Raw genomic sequence first — 27,992 nt, 5'->3', positions numbered from 1 at the left:
ATTTGCACAGAAAGAGGGGAGAAAGGATAGTTGAATGTTGAAAGAAGAGCAAGTTTTGGAGGAAAGATGATAAGACCAGCATTAGGCTGAGTTTACCTTTGAGATGACTTCAGGGCCTACAAGTAGCGCCATTCTCCAGGAAGGCAACTCCCAAACCGGACCAATGACCAGCATTTCGGGGAAGTATTCAAATACACAGATTCCCCGGCCTTCACATTAGAGATGCTTATTTCCTAGATCTGCATTGTGTCCTGAATTTTTAATGCATTTATAGTGGCTCCTGAATAAAAAATTAGCCGGGCGTGGTGGCACGTGCCTATAATCCCACTACTCGGGAGGCTAAGGCAGGAGAATTGCTTGAACCCGGGAGGCGGAGGTTACTGTGGGCCGAGATCACACCATTGCACTACAGCCTGGGCGACAAGAGTGAAACTCCATCTCAAAAAAAAAAAAAAAAAAAGAGCCGGGCGCGGTGGCTCACGCCTGTAATCCCAGCAGTTTGGGAGGCCGAGGTGGGCAGATGACGAGGTCAGGAGATTGACACCATCCTGGCCAACATGGTGAAACCCCATCTCTACTAAAAATGCAAAAAATTAGCTGGGCGTGGTGGCGGGCGCCTGTAGTCCCAGCTACTTGGGAGGTTGAGGCAGGAGAATGGCGGGAACCCGGGAGGCGGAGCTTGCAGTGCGCCGAGATTGTGACACTGCACTCCAGCCTGGGCGACAGAGCAAGACTCCGTCTCAAAAAGAAAAAAAAAAAGAAAAAAAAAAGAAAGAAAAGAAAAACCTGTGGGCGAACTCGCCTGCAGCTCACTGGATCTCTCAAAGAGTAAATCTTCATCATTGTAATCCTCTGCCTCACACCACTATAAGCAAGTGAGCTGTAAGGGACCATCCAGTCTGAGCAGCATGGGAAACTGACCCCAAAACAACGTACCCAGCACCATCCAGGAGCAGGTCTTCAGTAGCGACCTGTTGGTTGGCTGACATTTCTTTGTTGTCCTCATTTTTAAATCTCTATCTCCATATGTTAGAGATCTTTAGATTTATGCCTCAGATTTCTTAAGTGCAGTTAAAAATAAGAAACAAATATACACCATTGCCAAAATCCAAAATAGCCAAAAAGACACTTACAGATGATTCATGCCCATGTTCTTCCATCTTGTGGGAGCTGTGCTACACAACAGCTACTTGCTTAACATTTAGCACTCCTGCCTCTCAAAAAGATATGTGTGTGTGTGTGCGTGTGTGTGTGGGTGTGTTTGAGAATTATTGAAGGGTTTGTATTTTTTCCCCAATAAAAATGTACCAAAATTAACCTTCAGACTTCTCATTTCAGGTCCACACGTAAGGATCTCGTAAGTCACCATTCCGTCCCTATAACAAGTAAAGGTGAATAAACTGAAAAATTAACAACTCTTATATCTATCAGAGAAGTGAGGTCACAGGGCAAACTACTGCCTGAAAACTGAAGACAGGCAGGTAGATACAGAGAATCACAACCGGCAGGAGGATAAACCCATGGGCAGAAACCTCCATGGGAACCAGTAGCAAAGCCAAAACTGTCATAAATGAATTCTGGAGGCTCAGTGTAGACACCCTGAGAGGTAAAAACTACAGCGATCACACAAATGAACTCAAAATGGATCAAAATCAAATGTAAACATAAAACTATAAAACTTCCAGAAGACAACAGGAGAAAACCTAGGTGACCTTGGGTTTGGTCATGACTTTTTAGATATGACACAGAAGGTACAATCCATGAAGGAATTGATAAGCTAAATTTCGTAAAATTGCAAATTTCTGCTCTGTGAAAAGACACTGTCAAGAGAATGAAGTGACAAGTCACATACTAGGAGAAAATATCTGCAAAAAAAAATTCAACAAAAGGCTGTTATCCAAAATATCCAAAATATTCAAAGAGGTTGGGCATGGTGGCTCATGCCTGTAATCCCAGCAGTTTGGGAGGCCGAGGTGGGCAGATCACTTGAGGTCAAGAGATCGAGACCATCGTGGCCAACATGGTGAAACCCCATCTCTACTAAAAAATACAAAAATTAGCCAGGCGTGGTGGCAGGCACCTGTAGTCCCAGCTGCTCGGGAGGCTGAAGCAGGAAAATTGCTTGAACCCAGGAGGCGGAGGTTGCCGTGAACCGAGATCACGCCACTGCACTCCAGCCTGGCGACAGAGCGAGATTCTGTCTCAAAAAAATAAAAAATAAAAAATAAAAGTTCATTCATTTTTTAAAAAATTAACGTTGAGTGCTCAATTGTGTAAACACGTTTTCAAATAAATGGAGAGGCCCCAGGGCACTGTGACACCTTAATGATCCCCAGGGCCCGCCCCTGTCAGAAGCTTCGTCCCAGCTCCAGCACAGGTAACTCACCAGGCTGTTGGCTGATGGCTCGGTACGCAGATTTATGTCAGCAATCTTTTGGTTCACCTGGTGCATAGAGCCAATAAGGCACGCTGGGAGGTGAGTCTGCTAAGGAAACTCAGGGTGATGATGACACACAGAACAGGATAGGGCTTGTCTGGTGAGAAGGGCAGCCCTGTCTACACAGCCTCTCTCCTTAATTTTTTTTTTGCAAACATTCACATTTTTCACATTTCTTTCTTCCTTTTTTTTTTTGAGACAGGGCCTCGCTCTGTTGCCCATGCTGGATTGCAGTGGTGCAATCATGGCTCACTGCAGCAGACCTCTTGGGCTCAATCGATCCTCCCACCTTAGCCTCCCAAGTAGCTGGGACTACTGACACACACTACCATGCCTCACTTATTTTTAAAATTTCCTGTAGAGATGCAGTTTCGCCATGTTTCCCAGGCTGATCTCAAACTCCTGGGCTCAAGTGATCCACCCACCTCAGCCTCCCAAAGTGCTGGGATCACAGCATGAGCCACAGCACCCAGCCCATATTTCTTTATCTTGTTTTAAATGAGATACTTTGAGGCCGGGCGCGGTGGCTCAAGCCTGTAATCCCAGCACTTTGGGAGGCCGAGGCGGGCGGATCACAAGGTCAGGAGATCGAGACCACAGTGAAACCCCGTCTCTACTAAAAATACAAAAAATTAGCCGGGCGCGGTGGCGGGCGCCTGTAGTCCCAGCTACTCAGGAGGCTGAGGCAGGAGAATGGCGGGAACCCGGGAGGCGGAGCTTGCAGTGAGCCGAGATCGCGCCACTGCACTCCAGCCTGGGCAACAGCGTGAGACTCCGTCTCAAAAAAAAAAAAATAAATAAAAAATAAATGAGATACTTTGCAAATTATAAATGAGAGTTGACCATATTATAGACACCTTGGAACATACAAAAAGTGAAAAAGAGTCATCCATAATGCCACCATCCTAACAACTCTGTTAGGACTTGGGAACTTTCCTTCTAGTATTTCGTACATACTTATTTTTGTCTGTATTTATCATCTCAGTGTAAGCCTGTTTTACTACTCTGACTTCTCTTCCAGTCATTATTATTATTATTATTATTATTTGAGATGGAGTCTCACTCGCTCTGTCACCCAGGCTGGAGTGCAGTGTTGCGATATCAGCTTACTGCAACCTCTGCCTCCTGGGTTCAAGTGATTCTCCTGCCTCAGCCTCCTGAGTAGCTGGGATTACAGGCGCCTACCATCACGCCTGGCTAATTTTTGTGTTTTTAATGGAGACAGGGTTTCCCCATGCTGGCCAGGTTGGTCTCAAACTCCTGACCTCAGATGATCCGCCCGCCTCGGCCTCCCAAAGTGCTGGGATTACAGGCGTGAGCCACCACGCCCGGCCACTCTTCCATTCATTATTATGAGTATTTTCCCTTTGGCTAAAGGATCTTCATGATAAGCATTTTAAATGACATTATACTAATCCATGTAGACGATACACCTTAATATACTTAACTGTTCCTTGGATATTAAAAGTTTAAGTTATTTACACTTTTTGGCAATTATAAATAATGCCGGCTGGCATGGTGGCTGACTCCTGTAATCCCAGCACTTTGAGAGGCCGAGGCGGGCAGATCACGAGGTCAGGAGTTTGAGACCAGCCTTGTCAGCATAGTGAAACCCTGTCTCTACTAAAAATAAAAAAAATTAGCTGGGTGTGGTAGCGGGTGCCTGTAATCCCAGCTATTTGGGAGGCTGAGGCAGGAGAATCGCTTGAACCTAGGAGGTGAAGGTTGCAGTGAGCCAAGATCGTGCCACGGCACTCCAGCCCATGCAACAGTGTGAGACTCCATCTCAAAAATAAATAAAATAAAACAAAACAATGCTGTGTGCCAGGCTCGGTGGCTCATGCCTGTAATCTCAGAACTTTGGGAGGCTGAGCGGGTGGATCACTCGAGGTCAGGAGTTTGAGACCAGCCTGGCCAACATGGTGAAATACCGTCTCTTCTAAAAATACAAAAATTAGCCGGGCGTGGTGGCACACGCCTATAGTCCCAGCTACTTGGGAGGCTGAGGCAGGAGAATTGCTTGAACCCGGGAGGTGGAGGTTGCAGTGAGCTGAGATCATGCCACTGCACTCCAGCCTGAATGACAAAACAACAACAACAACAAACAAAAAACAAAAAACAGAAAATGAAAAATAAAGAATGCTGTGATGCACGTGTGATGTCACATAGAGAGCTGTTTCCATATTTTAGAATATTTCTTTATGAGAGATTTTCAGGTGACAGATGACTGTGTCAAAGGGTATCTCGACCTTATCACTTAAAATCTGTTCAGTTCTATGGCCCCTCTTCCTACCCTCTCAGCTTTTGCATTTCTTTCTGTCTTAGCCTCTATTGATCTAGGATATATCCTTTGTAAACCCCCCATAATCCTATCACCCTCACTGCCTTCACATAAAGCAAGGTTCACTCTTACTTCCATTACCCTCGAGTGTTCTTACAAATCGGAGGATACTTGAAAAAGGAAGACACCAAAAAGGGACATGACAAATCACAGTAGGTGAAATGGACTTGTTAGGTGTGGGATTAAGAAGAAAGCGGGGACATTAGAAAGCAGCCCTGCAAAGTGAAACCCTGAAGCAAATTGTGATGGGATGACACTTTGCCTCATCTTAAGAAGGGCTTCTGAGAGGCACGGAAGGTGAGGGGGGCAGAGCGGTACCTGCAGCTGGGCTGGCAGCATGGCTTGAAGGTAAATGAGTTCCACAGGAGATGGAAAGACCTGGGGTTATTTCCAGCCTGAGAGGGTTATTTGCTGGACAAGCTGTAAGGTCCTCCAGAGATGGAGTTCTGTGACCCTGGAATACAACTCAGGGTCAGAAGCGAGACGAGGATGAACGAAGACAGGGCCAGGGCAAGTATAAGATGCTGGTAGAGCCTGGATGATGCCAGAAGGAGCAGATTTGGGGCCAGGGAGAAGGGCTGGCAGGTGAGAAGAGTCAAGGTCAACCTGATTAAAAAAAAAAAAAAAAAAGGCCGGGCACAGTGGCTCATGCCTGTAATCCCAGCACTTTGGGAGGACGAGGTGGGCAGATCACCTGAGGTCAGGAGTTCGAGACCAACCTGACCAACATGGAGAAATCCTGTCTCTTCTAAAAATACAAAATTAGCCGGGCGTGGTGGCAGGCGCCTGTAATCCCAGCTACTTGGGAGGCTGAGGCAGGAGAATCGCTTGAACCCGAGAGGTAGAGATGGCAGTGAGCCGAGATCGTGCCACTGCACTCCAGCCTGGGCGACAGAGTAAGACTATGTCTCAAAAACAAACAAACAAACAAACAAACCCAAGCAAACAAAATATCCAAAGAACTCTTAACTCCACAATAAGAAAATAACCTGATTTAAAAATGGGCTAAAGGTTGGGCGTGGTGGCTCACGCCTGTAATCCCAGCACTTTGGGAGGCTGAGGAGGGTAGATCACCTGAGGTCAGGTTGAGACCAGCCTGACAAACATGGTGAAACCCCATCTCTACCAAAAATACAAAAATAAGCCAGACATGGTGGCGGGTGCCTATAATCTCGGCTACTCTGGGGTCTGAGGCAGAAGAATCCCTTGAACCTGGGAGGCAGAGGTTGCGGGGAGTCGAGGCTGCGCTACTGCACTCCAGCCTGGGCAACAGAGTGAGACCCCGTCTCAAAAAAAAAAAAAAAAAAAGAAAAAGAAAAAGCTGGGTTTCATGCTCATCTGTCTGAGGGTGGAGGGTTGCACCACAACTTCTTAGTTGCTATCAATAACATCTATAATTCTTTGGGAGGTCGAAGGGAAACAAAGCAACCATTTTTTAAAATTAACTTTTAGGCCGGGTGCGGTGGCTCACGCCTGTAATCCCAGCACTTTGGGAGGCCAAGGAGGGCGGATCACGAGGTCAGGAGATCGAGACCATCCTGGCTAACACGGTGAAACCCTGTCTCTACTAAAAATGCAAAAAAATTAGCCGGGCATGGTGGCAGGCACCTGTAGTCCCAGCTACTAGGGAGGCTGAGGCAGGAGAATGGCGTAAACCCAGAAGGTGGAGCTTGCAGTGAGCTGAGATTGCGCCATTGCACTCCAGCCTGGGTGACAGAGTGAGATTCCATCTCAAAAAAATAATAATAATAATAAAAAAATAATAAAATTAGCTTTTAAAATCTTCTTCCCCATTCTTTCAACAAATACTTCCAGAACTTCTTCCTTTCGGGCTCTTTCTGATTATATTAGTAAAAATACTGGAGTCAAACAATCCTTCACAGTCTCAAATTCTTTTAGAGGATAGGTAGCATTTAAGTAACTGAAAAAAATGTATCTGGCCAGGCGTGGTGGCTCATGCCTGTGATCCCAGCACTTTGGGAGGCCGAGGCAGGTGGATCATTTGAGGTCAGGGGTTCAAGACCAGCCTGGCCAACATGGTGAAACCCCATCTCTATTAAAAATATAAAATATTAGCCAGGTGTGGTGGCAGGCACCTGTAATTCCAGCTACTCAGGAGGCTGAGGCAGGAGAACTGCTTGAACCTGGGAGGTAGAGGTTGCAGTGAGCCGAGATTGTGTCACTGCACTCCAGCCTGAGTAACAGTGTGAAACTCTATCTCACAAAAAAAAAAAAAAAAAGACGAAGAAAGAAAAGAAAAAAAATGAATGTATAAGGGACAAACTAATAAGTAATGTGCATTATAGACCTGAGCACTGATTAGATCTCTGTAGCATGACTCAAGTTAGGTGTATTTGGTCTGATTGTAGGCAACACCACCAGAAGGATACAGGGTGGATTGTTCTCTAACTCCTTCCTCACAGTCTTCACCATTGTATCCCGTGCGACAAGCGAGACAGCCAGGTGCTCATCCACTGGTATCATCGGTAGGGCGGTGAGGTTGATGACCTCCATCTTCCTGAAGTGATCCATTGTCCAATTTCTTGTAAATGGACAAACAAAAATCTTCCACTTTTAAGAGCCTCTCATTTCCCACTCCAGTCTTGTCCTTTGTTTAATCAGTCTCCTGGAAATCATAAACGGCATAGAGCCAGCTCAGAAAACACAAGAGGAAGAGCCCAGCCACGTTCACCAGCTACGTAGGGTTGATGTCGAAGCACATGTCCCATGCCTGCGCGGGAATGAAAGGGTTCCGTCTGAGAAGCCCATTCTTAAATGAAGATTTCAAGGTATGTGGACTTGTTCTTCCAATGTCTGATGCCCGACTCTCCCTCTGCCTCTCCCCCATGATGAAAATTGTTCTAGTCTTAAAAATAAGGAGACTAGAATGCAGAAAAGGCCAGGGCTCCAGACTACTCCAGACCACTCAGCAAGTCAGTTCCCAAGCTAGAAATGAAATCAGATCTCTTTGTTTCTCTGAGTCCCAACTCTAAAAGAGACTTGGATTAGGTGACCCCAAGGCTCTCTCCAGCTTTCCGATGCTGTGGTTCTAGAATAAGGGGTCCATCTCCTCAGCACAAGGCTCCTGATCAACCTGAGGCTTTCTGCTCCCTCTCAGAAAACTAGCCCCAACCCTACTCTTCCTCCTTGGCTCTGGAACACTCTGGCCTGCCAGCTCTCCTGGGTCCTTGTTTGTTGGCCAGGAGCCCATTACTACCATTTGTGGGCCCTCTATGTCCAGAGTCTAGTGTGACAGGCCTCATTATAATAGAGCAAAAGACTTCGATCCGGCCCTCTAGAAGCTCATACATAACGGAAGGACAGAGGAAACGTTGAGTTTGGTGGAAACATTAACTCAAGTACCCTTTCACCATACTCTCTTTCCCTCTCCTCCGGTTCAGGCCTTTGCTCCATCCTCTTCTCCACAGACATGCATCTTACACGCCTGACCCACAGAACTTCTTCCTGGTCCCTGACCACACCATGTCTTCCTACCTCTGTGCCTTTCCAGATGCGGTTCTCTCTGTTGGACTATGCCCAGGTGACACATCTGTGGAAACCTTCTCAAATAATTCCAAGCCTTTAGCACCATCCCTCCTCTGCAAAGCCCCAGCGTTCTGCATTCATCTATTACAGGACTCACAATAGTGAACTTGAATGATTTGCTTCTACTGCTTTCTCCATTAGGCAAATTATGGATTAACTGTGATTCCTTTTAGACTTACCACAGTTTTTTTTTGTTGTTGTTTTTCGGTTTTTTTTTTTTTTTTTTTTGAGACAAGGTCTCGCACTGTCACCCAGACTGGAGTGCAGTGGCGCGATCTCGGCTCACTCACTGCAGCCTTGACCTCCTGGACTCAAGCCTCCCTTGTAGCTGCGACTACAGCTACCTGCCATCACACCTGCCTAATTTTTGTATTTTTAGTAGAGATGGGGTTTCACCATTTTGGCCAGGCTGGTCTCGAACTCCTGACCTCAGGTAATCCACCTACCTTGGCCTCTCAAAGTGCTGGGATTACAGGCGTGAACCACCGCTCCCAGCCCCTTCTGAATATTTCATACCATTTTAGGTATTCTCTGAAACACGGTAAGTTTTTACTGCCATTACCTGGGGACGATAAAAGGAGAGGGAAGAAACCTAGCTTCATTAAATATCTACCCTGTGGCAAATATCTACTATGCTACGTGCTGGAGGCAGATGAGTGGAAGAGTAAGAAACCTTCTGCCCTCATGGATCACACATTCTGGCAGTCAAGATTCAAATGCCTTGTTTAAAGTTAACGTACTTGGGCTGGGCACAGTGGCTCAAGCCTGTAATCCCAGTACTTTCAGAGGCCGAGGTGGGCAAATCATGAGGTCAGGAGTTCGAGACCAGCCTGGCCAACAGGGTGAAACCCCAACTCTACTAAAAATACAAAAATGAGCTGGACATGGTGGCAGGCACCTGGAATCCCAGCTACTCGGGAAGCTGAGGCAGGAGAATCACTTGAACCCAGGAGGTGGAGGTTGCAGTGAGCCGACATCACGCCATTGCACTCCAGCTTGAAAGACAGAGCGAGAACCTGTCTCTAAATAAATAAATAAATAAAGTTAACATATTTGGTGCTTTTCAGAATAGGGGACATGAAAAAAAGAAAAATAAAATAACAAAAAAGTTAATATATTTGAGCATATAAAAACAATTCTGACTTTAGCATCTGACAGACTTTTTAGTATAACCTTCTGTCATACAATCAGGGTCCCCAACCTCGGGGCCATGGATGGGTGTAGGTCTGTGGCCTGTCAGGAACCAGGCTGCACAGCAGAAGGTGAGTGGCAGGTGAGAGAAGCTTTGTCTGTATTTACAGCCACCCCCCATTCCTCACATGACCGCCTGAGCTCTGCCTCCTGTCAGATGAGCTTCAACATTAGATTCTCATAGAAGTGCAAACCCTATTATGAACTGTGCATGCGAGCGACCTAGGTTGTGTGCTTCTTATGAGAATCTAATGCCTGATGATCTGTCACTGTCTCTCAGCACTCCCAGATAGACTGTCTAGTTGCAGGAAAACAAGCTCAGGGCTCCCACTGATTCTACAATATAGTGAGTTGTAGAATTATTTTATTATATTGCAGTAATAGTAGAAATTGTAATGATAGTAGAAATAAAGTGCACAATGAATGCAATGCTCTTTTTTTTTTTGAGACAGTTTCACTCTTGTTGCTGGAATGCAATGGCACAATCTTGGCTCAGTGTAAACTCTGCTTCCCGGGTTCAAGTGATTCTCCTGCCTCAGCCTCTCAAGTAGCTGGGACTACAGGCACCCGCCACCACGCCTGGCTAATTTTTGTATTTTTAGTAGAGACGGGGTTTCACCGTGTTAGCCAGGATGGTCTCAATCTCCTGACCTCGTCATCCGCCCGCCTCGGCCTCCCAGAGTGCTAGAGTCTCTACTAAAAATACAAAAACTAGCTGGGTGTGGTGGTGGGTGCCTGTAGTCCCAGCTACTCTGGAGGCTGAGGCAGGAGAATTGCTTGAACCCAGGAGGTGGAGCTTGCAGTGAGCTGAGATTGCACCACTGCACTCCAGCCTAGGTGAGAGTGTGAGACTTCACCTAAAAAATAAATAAATAAATAAATAAATAAAAATACCAAAAAAAAAAAAAAAAAAAAATTAGCCAAGTGTGGTGGTGGGCCCCTGTAGTCCCAGCTACTTGGGAGGCTGAGGCAGAAGAATGGCATGAACCAGGGAGGCAGAGGTTGCACTGAGCCAAGATCGCGCCACTCCAGCCTGGGCGATAGAGCAAGACTCCGTCTCAAAAAAAAAAAAAAAAAAAGTAAAAATTTTTTAAAGCAATAAAAGAACGGCTACTCCATAGATAGAACAGCCAAGAGTAAAATTTTAATTTTAATTAATTCAAATTTTGGCTGGGTGCAGTGGCTTGCACCTGTAATACCAGCACTTTGGGAAGCTGAGTCAAGCAGATCACCTGAGGTCAGGAGTTCGAGACCAGCCTAGCCAACATGGTGAAACCCCCGTCTCTACTAAAAATACAAAAAATTAGCTGGGAGTGGTGGCGGGCGCCTGTAATCCCAGCTACTCGAGAGGTTAAGACAGCAGAATCGCTTGAACCCGAGAGACCGAGATTACGCCACTGCACCCCAGCCTGTACAACAGAGTGAAATTCCGTCTTAAAAATAAATAAATAAATAAATTTTGAAATGGAAGCAGTATAAATTTAGAAATACTGATTATATCTTGAAATAGTAATGTTTTAGACAAATGGAGTTAAAACATTACTCAAATTAATTTCACTTGGCTTTTTTTTTTTTAACTTTTAAAAAATGAGGCTACTAGAAAATTCCAAATCACATATGTGGCCTGCTTTATGTTTCTATTGTACAATGCTGAGCCAGACTGTGAAGATTTTAGTTCTAGGACATGGAAGTCTCCCCTCTTTTAATGCAGGGTGGTATAGTCGGAAGAGAACTGCGCTTGGAGCCAAAGACCCCTGGGTCCTGCCCTTCACTAGATGGATGCCTTGGTACACCCACTAGGCAGCCGGTAAACTCCTTGAACGACCTAAGTTTCTTCACTTATGAGATGGAACCAATAACACGCTGTTAGGACTCTAGGAGGCCTGGAGTTGATCGTCCAGTAGTTCTCTGTCCGTTGCTCACAGTGCGACTTTTAAGTAATCCCTGGGCCTCGGCTTCCCTTGCTTGTAGAAGCCGCCATAAGGGCATGGAGAGGGGGCAGACTGCCAGGGGTGGGTCATGGTGCGTCTGTCCGTCCATCTTACCTGAAAGCATCGGCGGAATTTGACGCACCCGGGGCCGGTCCCGCCACGGGTCCCTCAGTGGATCCCGCAAAGTTCTGGGTGGGCCCCCGACACTCGGTGCCCCAAACTCACAGCAAGGGGTGCCCTTTGCCTTGTGCTGAGGGAGGAGGAGGGGAGTTGGGGAGAGGCCCATTTTGCTACTCTGACTCCAGGCGTTCTCCAGGCAACGCCGGCGCGGTCACCACTTTCGCGTTTCCCATAACAATGGAAACGTCGTGAGCCGCCGCGTTGTCCGCTAGACGCCGTTTCCATGGTGACAGCCCCGCCGGGGGCCCAGACCAATGTGTCTGTGGGGAGGGTGAGTGCAGGTCGTGGTCCTAGCCTGTAATGGGAGGCACGAAAAGGACCCCGGAAGACACTGCCTTTGTATAATCCGTTTACTATCCCGAGGTGATTCACGGAGTTTCTGGGGATTCGCGCAGGCTGGCGCTGGGAACCCCCGCGCCGGTGCCCCCTTTCCTCGGTGGTAGAGGCCGGGCGGGGTGGCGCATGCGCGTGGCGGGCTGGCGGCAGGAGGCGGGTGGGTCAAGGTATATCTGTACTACAGAGTCCCTGATCGGGGGTTTCGGGGAGCGCTTGGACCCTGGCTTCTGGGACGCGTCAGGTACGTCTCCGAGTCCGGCGTCGCCGGCCAGCACGGCCTGGGTTCACGTGGGGGCCCGAGCTGGGTGGGACGCCCGGGCCTCGCCTGGAGAGAGGCGTCGGGAGGGCGCGGGGAAGGGGGCGGAGGCCTGGCGACCCCGGGCGGTGGCCGCCCTCCTCTGTGTGTCTCCGCAGTTGTGAATTGGGGCGGTAATTCCTCCCCGTAGGTCGCCGTGAAGGTGATTGCATGAGATCGTGCGTGTGAACGTTTGTTGACAGCTGTTACTTGAGTCCGACAGCCCTGGGGGCCGTGCACCTGCGTAACATGGCTAGCTCTGAACTCCTTGGGGGACACGTATACTTTTGAGAATCCGATGAAAGCCAAAGGTTCCTCCCTTGTTTTCTTAGAATTAAAGTAAGATAATATATTTCATGGCCTGTTGCAAACAGAAAACCTTTACACAATGATTAGTGATCAGTATCTGTGGATTAGGGAGGCCCCACTTACTTGATCCTCTTCCCAGGGTCGTTGTGAGGATCAAGTGCACAGCTTCTTATAAACACTAAAACACTATAACATCTTGTGAGCCAGGTACTATTATTATTCCTCATTGCAAAGAAAGAAGCCGAAGCCCAAGGAGGATAAATGCTGGGGTCGCACTGTGGGTGAGCAGCAGAGTGATCATTGGAAGCCAGGTGCTCCCCCTTCACTTCCTTTGTGCCGAGCACGCTCGCCCCCCGGAGTTTCACTAGAAAGAAGGTCGCCATCGGCCAAGGGAACAGCTTGTACCTCAAGTGCACGCGGATGCCCCAGAATCCCAGGATCTCAGCCGAGCTGTTTGTGGATTATTAGATCTGACTTAAAAGGTAGCTAATCCAGACCCTTCCTCATCTGTAATATATAGATGACAGTTCCCAGCTGTAGTGTTATGAGAATTAGTGCGGTCATGAGTGAAGTACCCCAGTTAAAGCCCGAGAAGTAAAGCAGCTGGACCAAGGTCTAGCAAGCAACTGAGGGGCAGAGTCAGGCCCGAAACCTGGTTGTGTCCAGCCCATGTGCTCAGGCCCAGTGCAATTAGCGTCAGTGGGGACTTGGCTTATTTCTCCTTCTTCAAATGTCTCTAGGTGCTATGAGTGCTGGGGGCTGCTTTTTTTTTTTTTTTTTGAGATGGAGTCTCGCTTTGTCGCCCAGGCTGGAGTGCAGTGGCGCAATCTCGGTTCACTGCAAGCTCCGCCTCCCGGGTTCACGCTATTCTCCTGCCTCAGCCTCCCGAGTAGCTGGGACTACAGGCACCCGCCACCGCACCCGGCTAATTTTTTGTATTTTTAGTAGAGACGGGGTTTCACCGTGTTAGCCAGGATGGTCTCAATCTCCTGACCTCGTGATCCGCCGGTCTCGGCCTCCCAAAGTGTTGGGATTACAGGCGTGAGCCACCGCGCCCGGTGGCGGGGGGCTGCTTTTTAACTGTGTTTTGTTTATTTTGTTCATAATACATGAATATATTCTCATTGTAATAATTCATTAAATCTCGAGTATATTTAATATAATTTTATATTGTACCATATGAAATTGTCACAATTTGACCTTTTTTTGATCTATAAAATGACAATTTCATTCAAGCCAGTCATCCTATTCCCTTTTTCAGGTTTAACCACTATGAGCAATTTGGTGTATCCTTCTAGATCTTTCTTTCTTTTCTTTTTTTTTTTCCTTTGAGATGGGGTCTTGCTCTGTCACCCAGGCTAGAGAGCAGTGGCGCGATCTTGGTTTACTGCAACCTCCACCTTCTTGGTTCAAGCGATTCTCCTGCCTCAGCCTTTCAAGTAGTTGGGATTACAGGTGTGAGCCACCGCGCCCAGCTTAGGCCTACAATTTTATTATAATAATGTGCCACAAATTATTTGGCTACACCCAAATTGTTTGGATTGTTTCTTATTTTTTACTGTTATCAACAATAGAGAACACGGGGTGTGAGCATGTCCAAGTCTTTCTAGAGTGTAATATTTTAGAAGTAGATTTGCTGTCCAAAAAGTGTACACATTTACAATTTTGCCAAGTTTTATTTGAGTGACCTTGAAAGAATTATAGCATCTTCTGATTCTACCAGTAATAACAGTGTCTTTTTCTTCACATCCTCATCAACCATGGGTATTATTCATCTTTTTAATTTTTGCCAATATGATGAATGAAAATGCATCTTTATAACGAATTTTTTTTTTTTTTTTTTTTTTGAGACAGAGTCTCGCTCTGTCACCCAGGCTGGAGTACAGTGGCCAGATCTCAGCTCACTACAAGCTCTGCCTCCCAGGTTTTACGCCACTCTCCTGCCTCAGCCTCCCAAATAGCTGGGACTACAGGCGCCCGCCACCTCGCCCGGCTAGTTTTTTGTATTTTTAGTAGAGACGGGGTTTCACCGTGTTAGCTAGGCTGGTCTCGATCTCCTGACCTCGTGATCCGCCCGTCTCGGCCTCCCAAAGTGCTGGGATTACAGGCTTGAGCCACCGTGCCTGGCCCGAATTTTTTTTTTGAGATGGAGTCTCACTCTGTCACCCAAGCTGGAGTGCAGTGTCATAATCTCAGCTCACTGCAACCTCTGGCTCCTGGGTGCAAGCAATCCTCCCACCTCTGCCTCCTGAGTAGCCCCTCCCGTGTGCCTCCACAGGCGCACACCACCACGCCCAGCTAATTTTTTGTATCTTTGGTAGAGACAGGGTTTTGTTTGCCATGTTGCCCAGGATGGTCTTGAACTCCTGGACTCAAGTGATCTGCCTGCCTCTGCCTCCCAAAGTGCTAGGATTTATAGGCATGAGCCACCATACCCAGCCTGGGGTAGGCAAACATTTTAAAAATAGAATACGAACACTAATCATTAAGAAATAATAGTAAATTGGGCTGGGCGCAGTGGCTCACGCCTGTAATCCCAGCACTTTGGGAAGCCGAGATGGGTGGATCACGAGGTCAGGAATTCAAGACCAGCCTGGGCCGGGCGCGGTGGCTCAAGCCTGTAATCCCAGCACTTTGGGAGGCCGAGGCGGGTGGATCACGAGGTCAGGAGATCGAGACTATCCTGGCTAACATGGTGAAACCCCGTCTCTACTAAAAATACAAAAAACTAGCCGGGCGTGGTGGCGGGCGCCTGTAGTTCCAGCTACTTGGGAGGCTGAGGCGGGAGAATGGCGTGAACCCGGGAGGCGGAGCTTGCAGTGAGCCGAGATCATGCCACTGCACTCCAGCCTGGGAGACACAGCGAGACTCCGTCTCAAAAAAAAAAAAAAGACCAGCCTGGCCAACATGGCGAAACCCATCTCTACTAAAAGTACAAAAATTAGTTGGGTGTGGTGGCAGGTACCTGTAATTCCAGCCACTCGGGAGGCTGAGGTAGAATTGCTTGAACCAGGAGGCAGAGGTTGCAGTCAGCTGAGATCACGTCATTGCCCTCCAGTCTGGGCGACAGAGTGAGACTTGATCTCAAAATAAATAAATAAATAAATAATTGGATTTCATTATAATTAAGAATTTCTGGCTGGGTGCTGTGACTCACACCTGTAATCCCAGCACTGTAGGAGGCCGAGGTGGGTCAATCAGGAGGTCAAGAGATTGAGACCATCCTGGCCAACATGGTGAAACCCCGTCTCTACTAAAAATACAAAAATTAGCTGGGCGTGGTGGTGCGTGCCTGTAGTCCTAGCTACCCGGGAGGCTGAAGCAGGAGAATCGCTTGAACCCAGGAGGTGGAGGTTGCACTGAGCGGAGATCATGCCACTGCACCCCAGCCTGGTGACAGAGCGATACTCCATTTCAAAAAAAAAAAAGGAACGTCTTTGATCAAAAGAAACCCATAATAAAGCAAAAAAAGCAAGAAGAGGCTAGGCGTGGTGGCTCACACCTGTAATTCCAGTACTTTGGGAGGCTGAGGCGGGTGGATCACCTGAGGTCGGGAGTTCGAGACCAGCCTGACCAACATAGAGAAACCCCGTCTCTACTGAAAATACAAAAATTAGGCCGGCGTGGTGGCGCATGCCTGTAATCCCAGCTACTCGGGAGGCTGAGGCAAGAGAATCACTTGAACCTGGGAGGTGGAGGTTGCGGTGTGCCGAAATGGCGCCATTGCACTTCAGCCTGGGCCACAAGAGCGAAACTCTGTCTCCAAAAAAATAAAAAAAGCAAAAAGAGGTCGGGTGCAGTGACTCATGACTGTAATCCCAGCACTTTGGGAGGCCGAGGCGGGTGGATCACTTGAGGTCAGGAGTTCGAGACCAGCCTGGCCAACATGGCAAAACCCCATCTCTACTAAAAACACAAAAATTAGCCGGGTTTAGTGGCAGGCGCGTGTAATCCCAGCTACTTGGGAGGTTGAGACAGGACAATCTCTTGAACCTGGGAGGCAGAGGTTGCAGTGAGCCAAGATAGCACCACTGCACTCCAGCCTGGGTGACAGAGCGAGACTCTCTTTCAAAAAAAAAAAGAAGAACGCAAAAAGAAAAAAGTGGGAGAAGGTATTTTCAGTGCTGTACATGTATACAGTAATGAAACCTGTATCCAGCATATATAAATACCCTTACAAACCCTTACAAAATGAACATGATAGACAGCTCAATTTTTTTAAAAATGGCAAAAGAGGACTGGGTGCGGTGGCTCATGCTTATAATCCCAGCACTTTGGGAGGCTGTGGTGGGCGGATCACTTGAGGTCAGGAGTTCGAGACCAGCCTGACCAACACAGCGAAACCCTGTCTCTGTTAAAAATACAAAAATTAGCTGGGCATGGTGGCGTGTTCCTGTAATCCCAGTTACTTGGGAGGCTGAGGCAGGAGAATCACTTGAACCTGGGAGGCAGAGGTTGCAGTGAGCCGAGATCGTGCTACTGCACTCCAGTCCGTTGATAGAGGGAGACTCCATCTCAAAAAAAAAAAAAAAGGTAAAAGACGTGAACAAGCATGTCACAAAAAAATCCATATTGTCCAAGGAGTATGTTAAATGATGCTCAACTTAGTTATTTGGAAAAAGCAAATTAAACAATGCAACACCAGTACATACCTGCCAGAATGGATAAGATGAAAAAGACAGAAAGTGCCAGATATTGACAAGGCTGACTTGCAAACTGCAGATAGGAGTCTAAATTGGTACAATGACTTTGGAAGACCATTTGGCAGTATCTGTTAAAGCTAAATATATGAATGCTCTATGATTCTACAGTTCTAACCCTAAGTGTGAAACCAGAAAAGTGTACATATGCATGTAGATATACATGCGCAAGCCTCATGTTCTTATGTTCTTAGCAGCACTTCTTTTTTTTTTTTTTTTTTTTTGAGACAGGGTCTTGCTCTGTTGCCCAGAGTGGAGTGTGCAGTGGTGATCATAGGTCACTGCAGCCTCAAACCCCTGGGCTCAAGCAATCCTTCCACCTTAGCCTCCTGAGTAGCTAGGACTACAAGGGTACACCACCACGCCTGGTTGGTTTTTCAATTTTTTGTAGAGATGAGGTGTCATTATGTTGCCCAGGCTGGTCTCGAACTCCTGGCATCAAGTGATCCTCCTGTCTTGGCCTCCCAAAGTGCTGGGATTACTGGCATTAGCCACCATGCCTGGCCTAGCAGCACTATTTTTGATGGTCAAAAACTGGAAACAGGCCGGGCGTGATGGTTCACACCTGTGATTCCAGCACGTTGGGAGTCCGAGGCAGGCAGATCACTTGAGCCCAAGAGTTCAAGACCAGACTGGGCAACATGATGAAACTCCCATCTCTGTTAAAAATGCAGAAAATTAGCCAGCATGGTGGTGCATGCCTGTAGTCCCAGCTACCCATGAGGCTGAGGTGGGAGGATCACCTGAGCCTGGGAGGCTGAGGCTACAGTGAACAGAGATGGTACCACAGCACTCCACCTGGGGCACCAGAACGAGACCCTGTCTCAAAACAAAACAAAACAAAACAAAACTGCAAACAGCTCAAGTGTCCATCTTCTGTAGACAAGTAAATTTTGCTGTGTTTATACAATAGAATATTATCCAGCAATGCAAATGAACAAACTATAACTACACACAGCTGCATGGACAAATGTCAGAAACATGACGTTGAGTGTGAGAAGCCAGATGCAAACGAGGACTCACTGTGCAATTCCATGCATGTACAGTGGCCAGGTGAGGCTTATGGAGTGCCGAAATGCTCTGTATCCCGATCTGGAGGGTGGTTTTAAAAAAATGTTTTGAGCCAGCGTATTGGTTCACACCTGTAATTCCAGCACTTTGGGAGGCCAAGGTGGGCAGATCACTTGAGGTCAGGGGTTTGAGACCAGCCTGGCCAAACATGGTGAAATCCCGTCTCTACTAAAAATACAAAAATTAGCCGGGGGTGGTGGCGCACACCTGTAATCCCAGCTACTTGGGAGGCTGAGGCACAGAGCAAGGCTCTGTCTCAAAAAAAAAATCATAAATAAAAAATAAAATTCTTAAAAATTTTTGATTTTAATGTTTTTAGAGACGGGGGTCTCACTGTGTCACTCAGGCTGGTCGTGAACTCTTGGGCTCAAGCAGTCCTCTCACCTTGGCCTCACAAAGTGCTGGGATTTCAGATGTAAACTACCACGCCTGGCCCTGGAGGGTGGTTATACTTGTGTAGTAAAAACTCGTGAAACCTTACACTTATGATTTGTAGTAGACTTTTCTGTATTAATGTTATATATATGTGTATTCTTTTTTTTTTTTTGTAGAGACGGATCCTGCTAAGTTGCCCAGGCTGGTCTTGAACTCCTGTGCTCAAGCAATCCTCCTGCCCTGGCCTCCCAAAGTGCTGGGATTACAGGTGTGAGCCACTGAGCCCAGCCTAAATAAAAAGTTTGCTTCTCTCCTCCTTTCCTCCCCCAAAACCAGGGTGTTATCAGTAAATCTACTTAACTAGGCCTAGGTGAATTGCGATAGGTTGCACTATGCTGAAAGCAAATGTACAGGTTGGGGGGGTGTCGTTGTCAGCTCTGCCATGTTGTGGACCTGCCCCCTTTTCAGGACACCTCACCTTACCTTCCATAACAGAACAGGTAACCTGACATACGAGGTGTACTGTTGACAAGTGACACTGGTGACAAGTGAGGGACACTGTTACCAATTCGGAAAGGAAATATAAGCATAGCTTTATTTATTTATTTTTGAGATGGAGTCTCACTCTGTCACCCAGGCTGGAGTGCAGTGGCGTGATCTTGGCTCACTGCAACCTCTGCCTCCCAGGTTCAAGCAATTCTCCTGCCTCAGCCTCCCGACTAGCTGGGATTACAGGCACCCGCCACTATGCCCAGCTAAATTTTTGTATTTTTAGTAGAAGCGGGGTTTCACCATGTTGGCCAGGCTGGTCTCGAACTCCTGACCTCTTGATTTGTCCGCCTCGGCCTCCCAAAGTGCTGGGATTATAGGCATGAGCCACCGCGCCCAGCCATTTCTTTCTTTGTTTATTTTTTTAGAGACAGGGTCTTGCTCTTTGACTCAGGCTGGAGTGCAGTGGCATGATCATAGCTCACTGGAGACTGAAACTCATAGGTTCAAGTGATCCTCCCACTTAAGCCTACTGAATAACTGAGACTACAGGCACACACCACCATGCCCGGCTAATTTTTGTATTTTTTGTAGAGACAGGGTTTTGCCATGTTGGCCACACTGGTCTTAAACTCCTGGGCTCAAGTGAGCTGCCCACCTCAGCCTCCTGAGTCATTGAGACCATGCCAGTGACTCATGTATGCCACCATGCCAGGCTAATTTTTTTTTTTTTTTTTTTTTTTTTGAGACATGGTCTCTCACCCTGTAGCCTAGACTGGAGAGCAGTAGTGGATCACAGCTCACTGCAGCCTCAACCTCCCTGGGCTCCAGCGACCCCCCCAGCCTCAGCTTCCCAAGTATTTGGGACTACAGGCATGCGCCACTGTGCCCCACCCAAACATCTCAGCACACTGCGTAGCACAAAGGGAGTGTTCAGCACATGGGAGCTATTACCAGGCGTCTTAATCCATTTCGTGCTGCCGTAACAGATTACCACAGACTGGGTAATTTATAAAGAAAAGAAGTTTATTTGGCTCACAGTTCTGGAGGCTGGGAAGTCCAAGAGCGTGGTGCAGATATCTGGTGAGGGTCATTCTGTGTAAGGCAGAAGGCTCACATGGTGAGCAAGTGCACGAGACAGATGGCATGGCAGCAGAACTCATCCTTTTACCAGGAGCCCACTCCCGAGAAGACTAACCTACTCCATGACAATGGCATTAATCCATTCATGACAGCAGAGCTCACGTGGCCCAGTCACCTGTTATACTGTTAAACAATGGCAATTCAATTTCAACATGAGTTTTGGTGGGGACATTCAAACCATAGCACCAGGATCATTAGTAGCTACATGATAAAATGTATGTCTTAAAGATTTGAGGACAATGGCGTAAGGTCAATGATCCAGCTGTTTGTACCCCTGACTTTTTCTGATCCTAGGAGAAGGGAGCGTTGGCTTTGCTTTCATCAGGCCAAAGATGCCTTTCTTTGGGAATACGTTCAGTCCGAAGAAGACACCTCCTCGGAAGTCGGCATCTCTCTCCAACCTGCATTCTGTGAGTGTTGGTACTGGGGTCGGCCCGGTGTGCAGCGTGAGTTGAGTTCTGAGCGTGTCTCTGAATGGAAAGTGTGGTCCTCCAGAGGCATCGGTGCAGGAGGGCATCCTTTCCCTCCATATCATTGCTATTGCTGAAAACATTTTTGGGCCGGGCGCGGTGGCTCACGCCTGTAATCCCAGCACTTTGGGAGGCAGAGGCCGGCGGATCACGAGGTCAGGAGATCAAGACCATCCTGGCTAACATGGTGAAACCCCGTCTCTACTAAAAATACAAAAAAATTAGCTGGGCGTGGTGGCGGGCGCCTCTAGTCCCAGCTATTTGGGAGGCTGAGGCAGGAGAATGTCGTGAACCCGGGAGGCGGAGCTTGCAGTGAGCCGAGATTGCGCCACTGCACTCCAGCCTGGGCGACAGAGCGAGACTCCATCTCAAAAAAAAAAAAAAGAAAACATTTTTGAACTCTTGTTTGGGAATGATTGTCAGAGCTTATTTATCCAAGAACCTCAGAAGACAATCTCATTATGATATTTGATCCCAAATATCCAATTTTTTTTTTTTTTTTGAGATGGAGTCTCACTCTCGTCCCGCAGGCTAGGTGTAGTGGTGCAATCTCGGCTCAATGCAACCCCCACCTCCCAGGTTCAAGAGATTCTCCTTCCTCAGCCTCCTGAGTAGCTAGGATTACAACTGCCCGCCACCATGCCCGGCTCATTTTTGTATTTTTAGTAGAGACAGGGATTCACCATGTTGGCCGGGCTGGTCTCCAACTGCTGACCTCAGGTGATCCACCTGCCTCGGCCTCCCCAAGTGCTAGGATTACAGGCGTGAGCCACCGTGCCCAGCCAGTATTATCGAATTTGACTTCTACTTTATTCTGTGACCTTTTCCTACAGAGCTGGCTGTGCAGACTGGCCATGTCTTCACAGAAGGCGAGCGGGGTTGAACAACAAGGCTGTGGGGGCTGAGCATTCATTCCAGGCTTCAGGTCTCAGAGTCTGTTGTCTCCTGTTCCCAGCGAAACAGGCTTCAGGTCTCAGAGTCTACTGTCTCCTGTTCCCAGTGAAAATCATGGTGGGGGCAGCCCCGCTGTGGCCAGAGCTGGGCATTCTGTGGAGCAGGCCAGGCAGAGGCTTAGGCTCTCAGTTTCTGGTGCCCCTGAGGCTCCCTTTTCTCACTGCCACATGTCAGAGATGCAGATACACCTGGCAGTCCCTCTGGGACATCCTCTGTCCTAACCCCACACAGCGTAAGAGCAACAGCGTGCTTACGTGACGTCTGTTTCTGACCATGACTTGAAGTCGGTCCTCCCCTACATTGTTTTCCACATTCTGACAGGTACTTGTAAGCCTTGGGAGGGAAAAAGGCCTCCACAGCACTCCGTGTGGTCTCTGGTGGATTTTATTAGTTCCCCATTATTATAGGATAACGACCCAGATCTTGGGAGCAGCACAGATGACCCTTGGTGGCCTCACTCCAGCTCTCCTTCCTGCCCTTGCCCTCTGCACACCCTGTGCTGCAGCTGCCCAAGCCCCGTGTGAGCCTCCTCTGTGCACGCTACTCCTTTTGCCTAGAATGTTCTTCTCTATTAATTCAAGAGCTATTGATTGATACCTTTCTGTGTGCCAGGCACTCTCCTAAGCACTGGGCATGCAGAAGTGGATGAAGGAGGGGAGAGGGAAAACATCAAATCCCTGCTTTCATGGGGCAGATATTTTAATGGAAGGCTACAGAAAATAAGCTAATTTATATCAGATGGTGATACATGCCAGACAGCAAAACAAAGCATAGGCCTGGGATGGGGTGTGGCTGAACACTGGGGATGGAGCTGTCATTTTCAACAGGGTGGTCAGGAAGGCCTGACTGAGAAAGGGACATTTGAGCACTTACCTGAAGGTCTCCCCCTGTTGAGCAGGGGCAGAGCTGGTTGAGGGCAGAGCTGGTCATTCCCATCCCTGGATACCCAGTACCGAGTCCTGAATCGGGGTGCGTGCTCAGTGAGTTGTAGAAATGAATATACAGGCCGGGCGCGGTGGCTCATGCCTGTGATCCCAGCACTTTAGGAAGCTGAGGTGGGCACATCACTTGAGGTCAGGAGTTCAAGACCAGCCTGGCCAATGTGGTGAAACTCTGACTCTACTTTAAAAAATACAAAAATTAGGCTGGGTGCGGTGACTTACGCCTGTAATCCAGCACTCTGGAAGGCTGAGGTGGGCAGATCACAAGGCCAGGAGTTCGAGACCAGCCTGGCCAATATGGTGCAACCCCGTCTCTACTAAAAAATACAAAAATCAGCTGGGTGTGGTGGCGCACATCTGTAGTCCCAGCTACTGGGGAAGTTGAGGCAGGAGAATCACTTGAACCTGGGAGGCAGAGGTTGCAGTGAGCCAAGACTGCGCCACTGCACTCCAGCCTGGGCAAAAGAGTGAGACTCCGTTTAAAACAAAATAAAAATAAAAATAATAATAATAGGCCGGGCGCGGTGGCTCAAGCCTGTAATCCCAGCACTTTGGGAGGCTGAGACGGGCGGATCACTAGGTCAGGAGATCGAGACCATCCTGGCGAACACGGTGAAACCCCGTCTCTACTAAAAAAAAAAAATACAAAAAACTAGCCGGGCGAGGCGGCGGGTGCCTGTAGTCCCAGCTACTCGGGAGGCTGAGGCAGGAGAATGGCGTAAACCCGGGGGGTGGAGCTTGCAGTGAGCTGAGATCCGGCCACTGCACTCCAGCCCAGGCGACAGAGCCAGACTCCGTCTCAAAAAAAAAAAAAAAAAAATAATAATAATAATAAATTAGCTGGGTATGGTGGCACATGCCTGTAGTCTCAGCTATTTGGAGGCTGAGATGGGAGGATCACTTGAACTTGGGAGGCAGAGACTGCAGTGAACTGAGATGGCGCCACTGTACTCTAGCCTGGGTGACAGAGCGAAACTCCATCTCAAACAAAAAAAAGAAAGGAAAGAAAAGAAATGAATATATAAATTGTACTCTCGCATGTTAAGAAGCAACTCCTCCTCCTCCTAATTGTTAGAATTTTATGTCTTTTCCACAACATATGTAGCTCCATATTAAGCAAATGAAACTTATTTAAAAAGGATCTTTTACTTAACAATTTACAGTAGGACTGCTTAAACTATTAAATGTCAACTAGGTGTAAAATAATTCAATTTAGGCCGGGCGCGGTGGCTCAAGCCTGTAATCCCAGCACTTTGGAAGGCCGAGACTGGCGGATCACGAGGTCAGGAGATCGAGACCATCCTGGCTAACACGGTGAAACCCCGTCTCTACTAAAAAATACAAAAAACTAGCCGGGCGAGGTGGTGGGCACCTGTAGTCCCAGCTACTCAGGAGGCTGAGGCAGGAGAATGGCGTAAACCCGGGAGGCGGAGCTTGCAGTGAGCTGAGATCCGGCCACTGCACTCCAGCCTGGGCAACAGAGCAAGACTCCATCTCAAAAAAAAAAAAATAATAATAATAATAATAATTCAATTTATACATTTCAGCATATATAGCTTTTCTAGAAACATCTAATGTATAAAACAGTATATTTTTTATCTCATAATTAAACTTTTGCTGTACATCATTTGATTTTATGGCCTTTAAAAAATCATTAAACGTGCCAGGTAATGATTAGAGAAATGAGTTGTTGGGGTCATATTGTTGGCGGAAGAGGAACTGGGATGAGGGCGTGTTCTGGGCCTGCTGAAGTCGTCACGTAGCATCTCACCCACAGTTGGATCGGTCAGCCCGGGAGGTGGAGCTGGGCTTGGAATATGGATCCCCCACTATGAACCTGGCAGGGCAAAGCCTGAAGTTTGAAAATGGCCAGTGGATAGCAGGTGAGCTGCACTTCCTGCCATTTTGTCAAACAAGATTGTAGGAGGAAGCCCTCCTTTAACTAGTTCTGTCCTTCCTCCAGAGACAGGGGTTAGTGGCGGTGTGGACCGGAGGGAGGTTCAGCGCCTTCGCAGGCGGAACCAGCAGTTGGAGGAAGAGAACAATCTCTTGCGGCTGAAAGTGGACATCCTGTTAGACATGGTGAGGCAGGTGACGGGCAAGAGATGCCTAGCTTCTTCTTTTGGGGAGGCTCCACCTCGAGTCATTTAATCCAACAGATATCTCCTCAATGCCAGTTTGGCCAGGTATGTTGCCTTGTGTCCAAAGACACACTCAAGAAACAAGACACAGTTCCTGCCCTCACAGTGTACAGGCAGGTGAACCGTAAGCATAATTAGAGTGGTGAGGACCCAGTTGAAGTCTGCACAGGATCTGCATAGCACACGAGCGAGAAGTTAATTCTGTCAAGTCAGGAGAGCTTCCCAGAGGAAGGGATATCTGAGCTGAATGTGGAAGGATAATGGCAGGAATGGAGGTTGGATGAAGGCATTCCAGGAAGAGGGGAAGAGCTGGCTCATGGCTTGGAAGTGTCTCATACCAAGTAGGCATTAATCAGTGCCCAGCACAGACCTGCTGAGGGGCTCACACTGCATTAGCGTTGGTTTCTTGTGACTGTTAAAAATCCAGCAACCCACTGGGCCTAGAGGAGCCTGTGAAGGTTCAGAGGCAGGAGAGCACGCACTGTAGTGGTGAAGAGCACACACTCTGGAGCAAAATGGCCTGGGTTCCTCGCCCAGCTCTGCTGCTGACTGACTGCTCTGTGACTTAATTTCTTCAGCAATAAATGGCATAATAGCTAATTGTGGTGGTGCACCCCTGTAGTCCCAGCTACTCAGGAGACTAAGACAGGAGGATGGCTTAACCTCAGGAGTTTGAGACCAGCTTTGGCAACAAAGTAAGACCCTTTTTTTTTTTAAAAAAAAAAAAAAAAGAACTAGGCTGGGCATGATGGCTCACACCTGTAATCCTAGCATTTTGGGAGGCCGAGGTGGACGGGTCACAAGGTCAGTAGTTCAAAACCAGCTTGACCAACATGGTGAAACTCTGTCTCTACTAAAAATACAAAAATTAGCCGAGTGTGGTGGCATGCACCGGTAATCCCAGCTACTCAGGAAGCTGAGGCAGGAGAATTGCTTGAACCCAGGAGGCAGAGGTTGCAGTGGGCTGAGATTGTGCCATTGCACTCCAGCCTGGGTGACAGAGTGAGACTCCGTCTCGGGAAAAAAAAAAAAAGAAAAAGACTGACATTTTAGGCTGGATGGTTTTTTATTTTTATTTACCTATTTATTTATTTAAGACAGAGTCTTGCTCTGTAGCCTGGGCTGGAGTGCAGTGGCGTGATCTCTGCACACTGAAACCTCTGCCTCCTGGGTTCAAGTGATTCTCCTGCCTCAACCTCCCGATGAGCACTGGCCACCATGCCCGGCTAACTTTTGCATTTTTAGTAGAGATGGGGTTTCACCATGTTGGCCAGGTTGGTCTCCAACTCCTGACCTCAGGTGATCTCCCTGTCTCAGCCTCCCAAAGTGCTGAGACTACAGGCGTGAGCCACCGCGCCCGGCCTGGATGTTTTTTTAAAAAATGAGCATAATCGTAGTATCTACCTTACAGTGAGTTAGTACAAGCAAAGCACCCAGCCTGGCCGACAGAGTGAGACCCTGTCTCAAAAAACAAACCAAAAAACAAAAACAAAAAAACCCTAAGGAGGAGAGTGGCATTCTTTTTCCAGCATTTTCTCCCCTAATCCCCCTTATGGGAGCTACAGCTTAGAATCAATTTAAACTGTAATCCCTTAGCCTTAGAATCACCAGTATCTGCCTTTGACATCCTCTGAGACCTGCTGTCCTTCGTGCAGGGAGTGCCATGCCCTCGTGGGTGACAGCGTGCTGACAGAGTGGACTGTGAATATTCTTCAAGGACTTGTGGTCCTGGGCCATCCGGGGTTGCATTCTACCCCGTTTCAGAGGGTTTCCCACCATGGAGGCCAGCAGTGCCAGAGAAGTGCCAGGGGGCCTTTCCTCCACGTGTAGGGCCGGCCTTGCCAACATGAAACATCTAGAAATGTGCTGCTTACTAACAGCTGCTGCTTTACTTTCAGCTTTCGGAGTCCACTGCCGAATCCCACTTAATGGAGAAGGAACTGGATGAACTGAGGATTAGCCGGAAGAGAAAATGAACACCCCAGAGACATTTATTGGGGAGTAGGATGTAGCTAAGTGCTTTTTTTTTTTTTTTGCCCAGACTAGTGGATTCGGTCCTGGGAGAGAGTATCATATAATGGGACCCACAGGCACTGGCACCCTTGGGTTGGCAATAGAAGGTGACATGGAATGGAGAAAACCAAGATTCCAGATGGGGACAGTAACTAGAAGGTGCTTCAGATGCACTGCCTGCGGATGCCAGTCTGAAAACCAGACCGCATGGAGGCCTGAGGCTGCTGATGAGCCTTTGGGTGCTCTCCACACACAAGATTGCAAACATACATGTCCCAGAATAGCTCTGTTGGGCCCTGTTGGGAGAAGTGGCTGGAGTTCATTCTCTCACCCCCTTACATTGGGGTTTGGGGTTTGGCAGCAGTTCTGCAGAGCTCCGTGTTGGGGGTCATGGATGAGTGGCTCTCTCGGCTCTTAAAGGCAGGCCTCTCTCCTTGCCTTTAAAGAATCCTCCTTCCTCACACCTGGCCTCCTCTGGCTTCAGCTTCTCAGCAGCAAGCACCAGCCTTCCACAGCAACACTGTATTTTTATGCTACTTTCCTGTTTGCACTACTATTTTTATTAAATGATGTTAAATAATCTCTCTGTGACCAAAGTGACTAAAAAGAGAACCATGAGTTCCTCAAGAAGTAAATGGAGCTGGCCAGGCATGGTGGCTCACACCTGTAATCCCAGCACTTTGGGAGGCTGAGGTGGGCAGATCACCTGAGGTCAGGAGTTCGAGACCAGCCTGGCCAATAGAGTGAAACCCTGTCTCTACTAAAAATACAAAAATTAGCCAGGCATGGTGGTGGACACCTGTAGTCCCAGCTACTTGGGAGGCTGAGACAGGAGAATTGCTTGAACCCAGGAGGCAGAAGTTGCAGTGAGCTGAGATCACACCACTGTACTCCAGCCTGGGCGACACAGCAAGACTCCGTCTCCACCAAAAAAAAAAAAAAAAAAATGGAGCCTAGCCAGGTGTGGTGGCACACACCTGTAATCCTAGCACTAGCACTTTGGGAGGCTGAAGCAGGCTGATTGCTTGAGCTCAGGAGTTCAAGACCAGCCTGGCAATAGCGAAACAAAATACAAAAAAAATTTTAGCTGGGCGTGGTGGTGCACACCTGTATTCTCAGCCTCTCAGGA

At 47.9% G+C, this 27,992-nt stretch overlaps 2 protein-coding genes and 1 long non-coding RNA gene across 11 annotated transcripts in view; 1 reads left to right on the top strand and 2 right to left on the bottom strand.

Moving 5' to 3' along the window:
* FAM227A (family with sequence similarity 227 member A) overlaps positions 1 to 11,843 on the bottom strand; it is a 72,895-nt gene extending 61,052 nt beyond the window's left edge. For all 3 annotated transcript variants that reach the window (XM_028827703.2, XM_077949709.1, XM_077949708.1), the window contains exons 1-3: positions 11,561 to 11,843; positions 7,169 to 7,404; positions 2,387 to 2,469 (exon numbers count right to left, since the gene is read on the bottom strand). In XM_028827703.2, the coding sequence (XP_028683536.2) occupies positions 2,387 to 2,469; positions 7,169 to 7,310 (225 nt within the window). In that variant the 5' untranslated portion in view covers positions 7,311 to 7,404; positions 11,561 to 11,843. The remainder of the gene's footprint in view (positions 1 to 2,386; positions 2,470 to 7,168; positions 7,405 to 11,560) is intronic.
* A 243-nt stretch (positions 11,844 to 12,086) lies between these two features.
* On the top strand, positions 12,087 to 27,440 carry CBY1 (chibby 1, beta catenin antagonist). Of its 7 annotated transcripts, none has more exons than XM_077949767.1 (8): positions 12,087 to 12,203; positions 12,409 to 12,596; positions 12,805 to 13,048; positions 18,180 to 18,319; positions 20,639 to 20,754; positions 24,487 to 24,592; positions 24,673 to 24,791; positions 26,749 to 27,440. In XM_077949767.1, exons 4-8 carry the CDS (start codon positions 18,229 to 18,231, stop codon positions 26,824 to 26,826), a joined length of 510 nt encoding a protein of 169 aa, XP_077805893.1. In that variant the 5' UTR covers positions 12,087 to 12,203; positions 12,409 to 12,596; positions 12,805 to 13,048; positions 18,180 to 18,228; the 3' UTR covers positions 26,827 to 27,440. The 7 variants fall into 7 exon arrangements, with proteins under 7 accessions (XP_077805893.1, XP_077805894.1, XP_015005855.1 ...); XM_077949768.1 differs by adding an exon at positions 18,889 to 18,980 and having other exon boundaries at positions 12,409 to 13,048; XM_015150369.3 differs by lacking the exon at positions 12,409 to 12,596.
* Positions 23,787 to 27,812, bottom strand: LOC144331711 (uncharacterized). Its single transcript, XR_013399080.1, has 2 exons — positions 26,213 to 27,812; positions 23,787 to 23,960 (listed from the first exon to the last, which is right to left on the bottom strand). It is a non-coding gene; the product is annotated as an uncharacterized LOC144331711 (long non-coding RNA).
* Positions 27,813 to 27,992: the final 180 nt, after the last annotated feature.

The sequence above is a fragment of the Macaca mulatta genome, chromosome 10, assembly GCF_049350105.2.
Source record: "Macaca mulatta isolate MMU2019108-1 chromosome 10, T2T-MMU8v2.0, whole genome shotgun sequence".
Taxonomy (NCBI): Eukaryota; Metazoa; Chordata; class Mammalia; order Primates; family Cercopithecidae; genus Macaca; species Macaca mulatta.
Note: the sequence above shows the minus strand (reverse complement) of the source record. Positions and strands in the feature narration are given on the sequence as shown.

Coding starts and splice junctions, on each gene's coding strand:
- CBY1 (XM_015150367.3), top strand. CDS start 12,089: ATGCGCGTGGCGGGCTGGCGGCAGGAGGCGGGTGGGTCAAGGTATATC. Junction 24,593..24,672: donor AAATGGCCAGTGGATAGCAG/GTGAGCTGCACT, acceptor TCCTTCCTCCAG/AGACAGGGGTTAGTGGCGGT. Junction 24,792..26,748: donor TGGACATCCTGTTAGACATG/GTGAGGCAGGTG, acceptor CTTTACTTTCAG/CTTTCGGAGTCCACTGCCGA.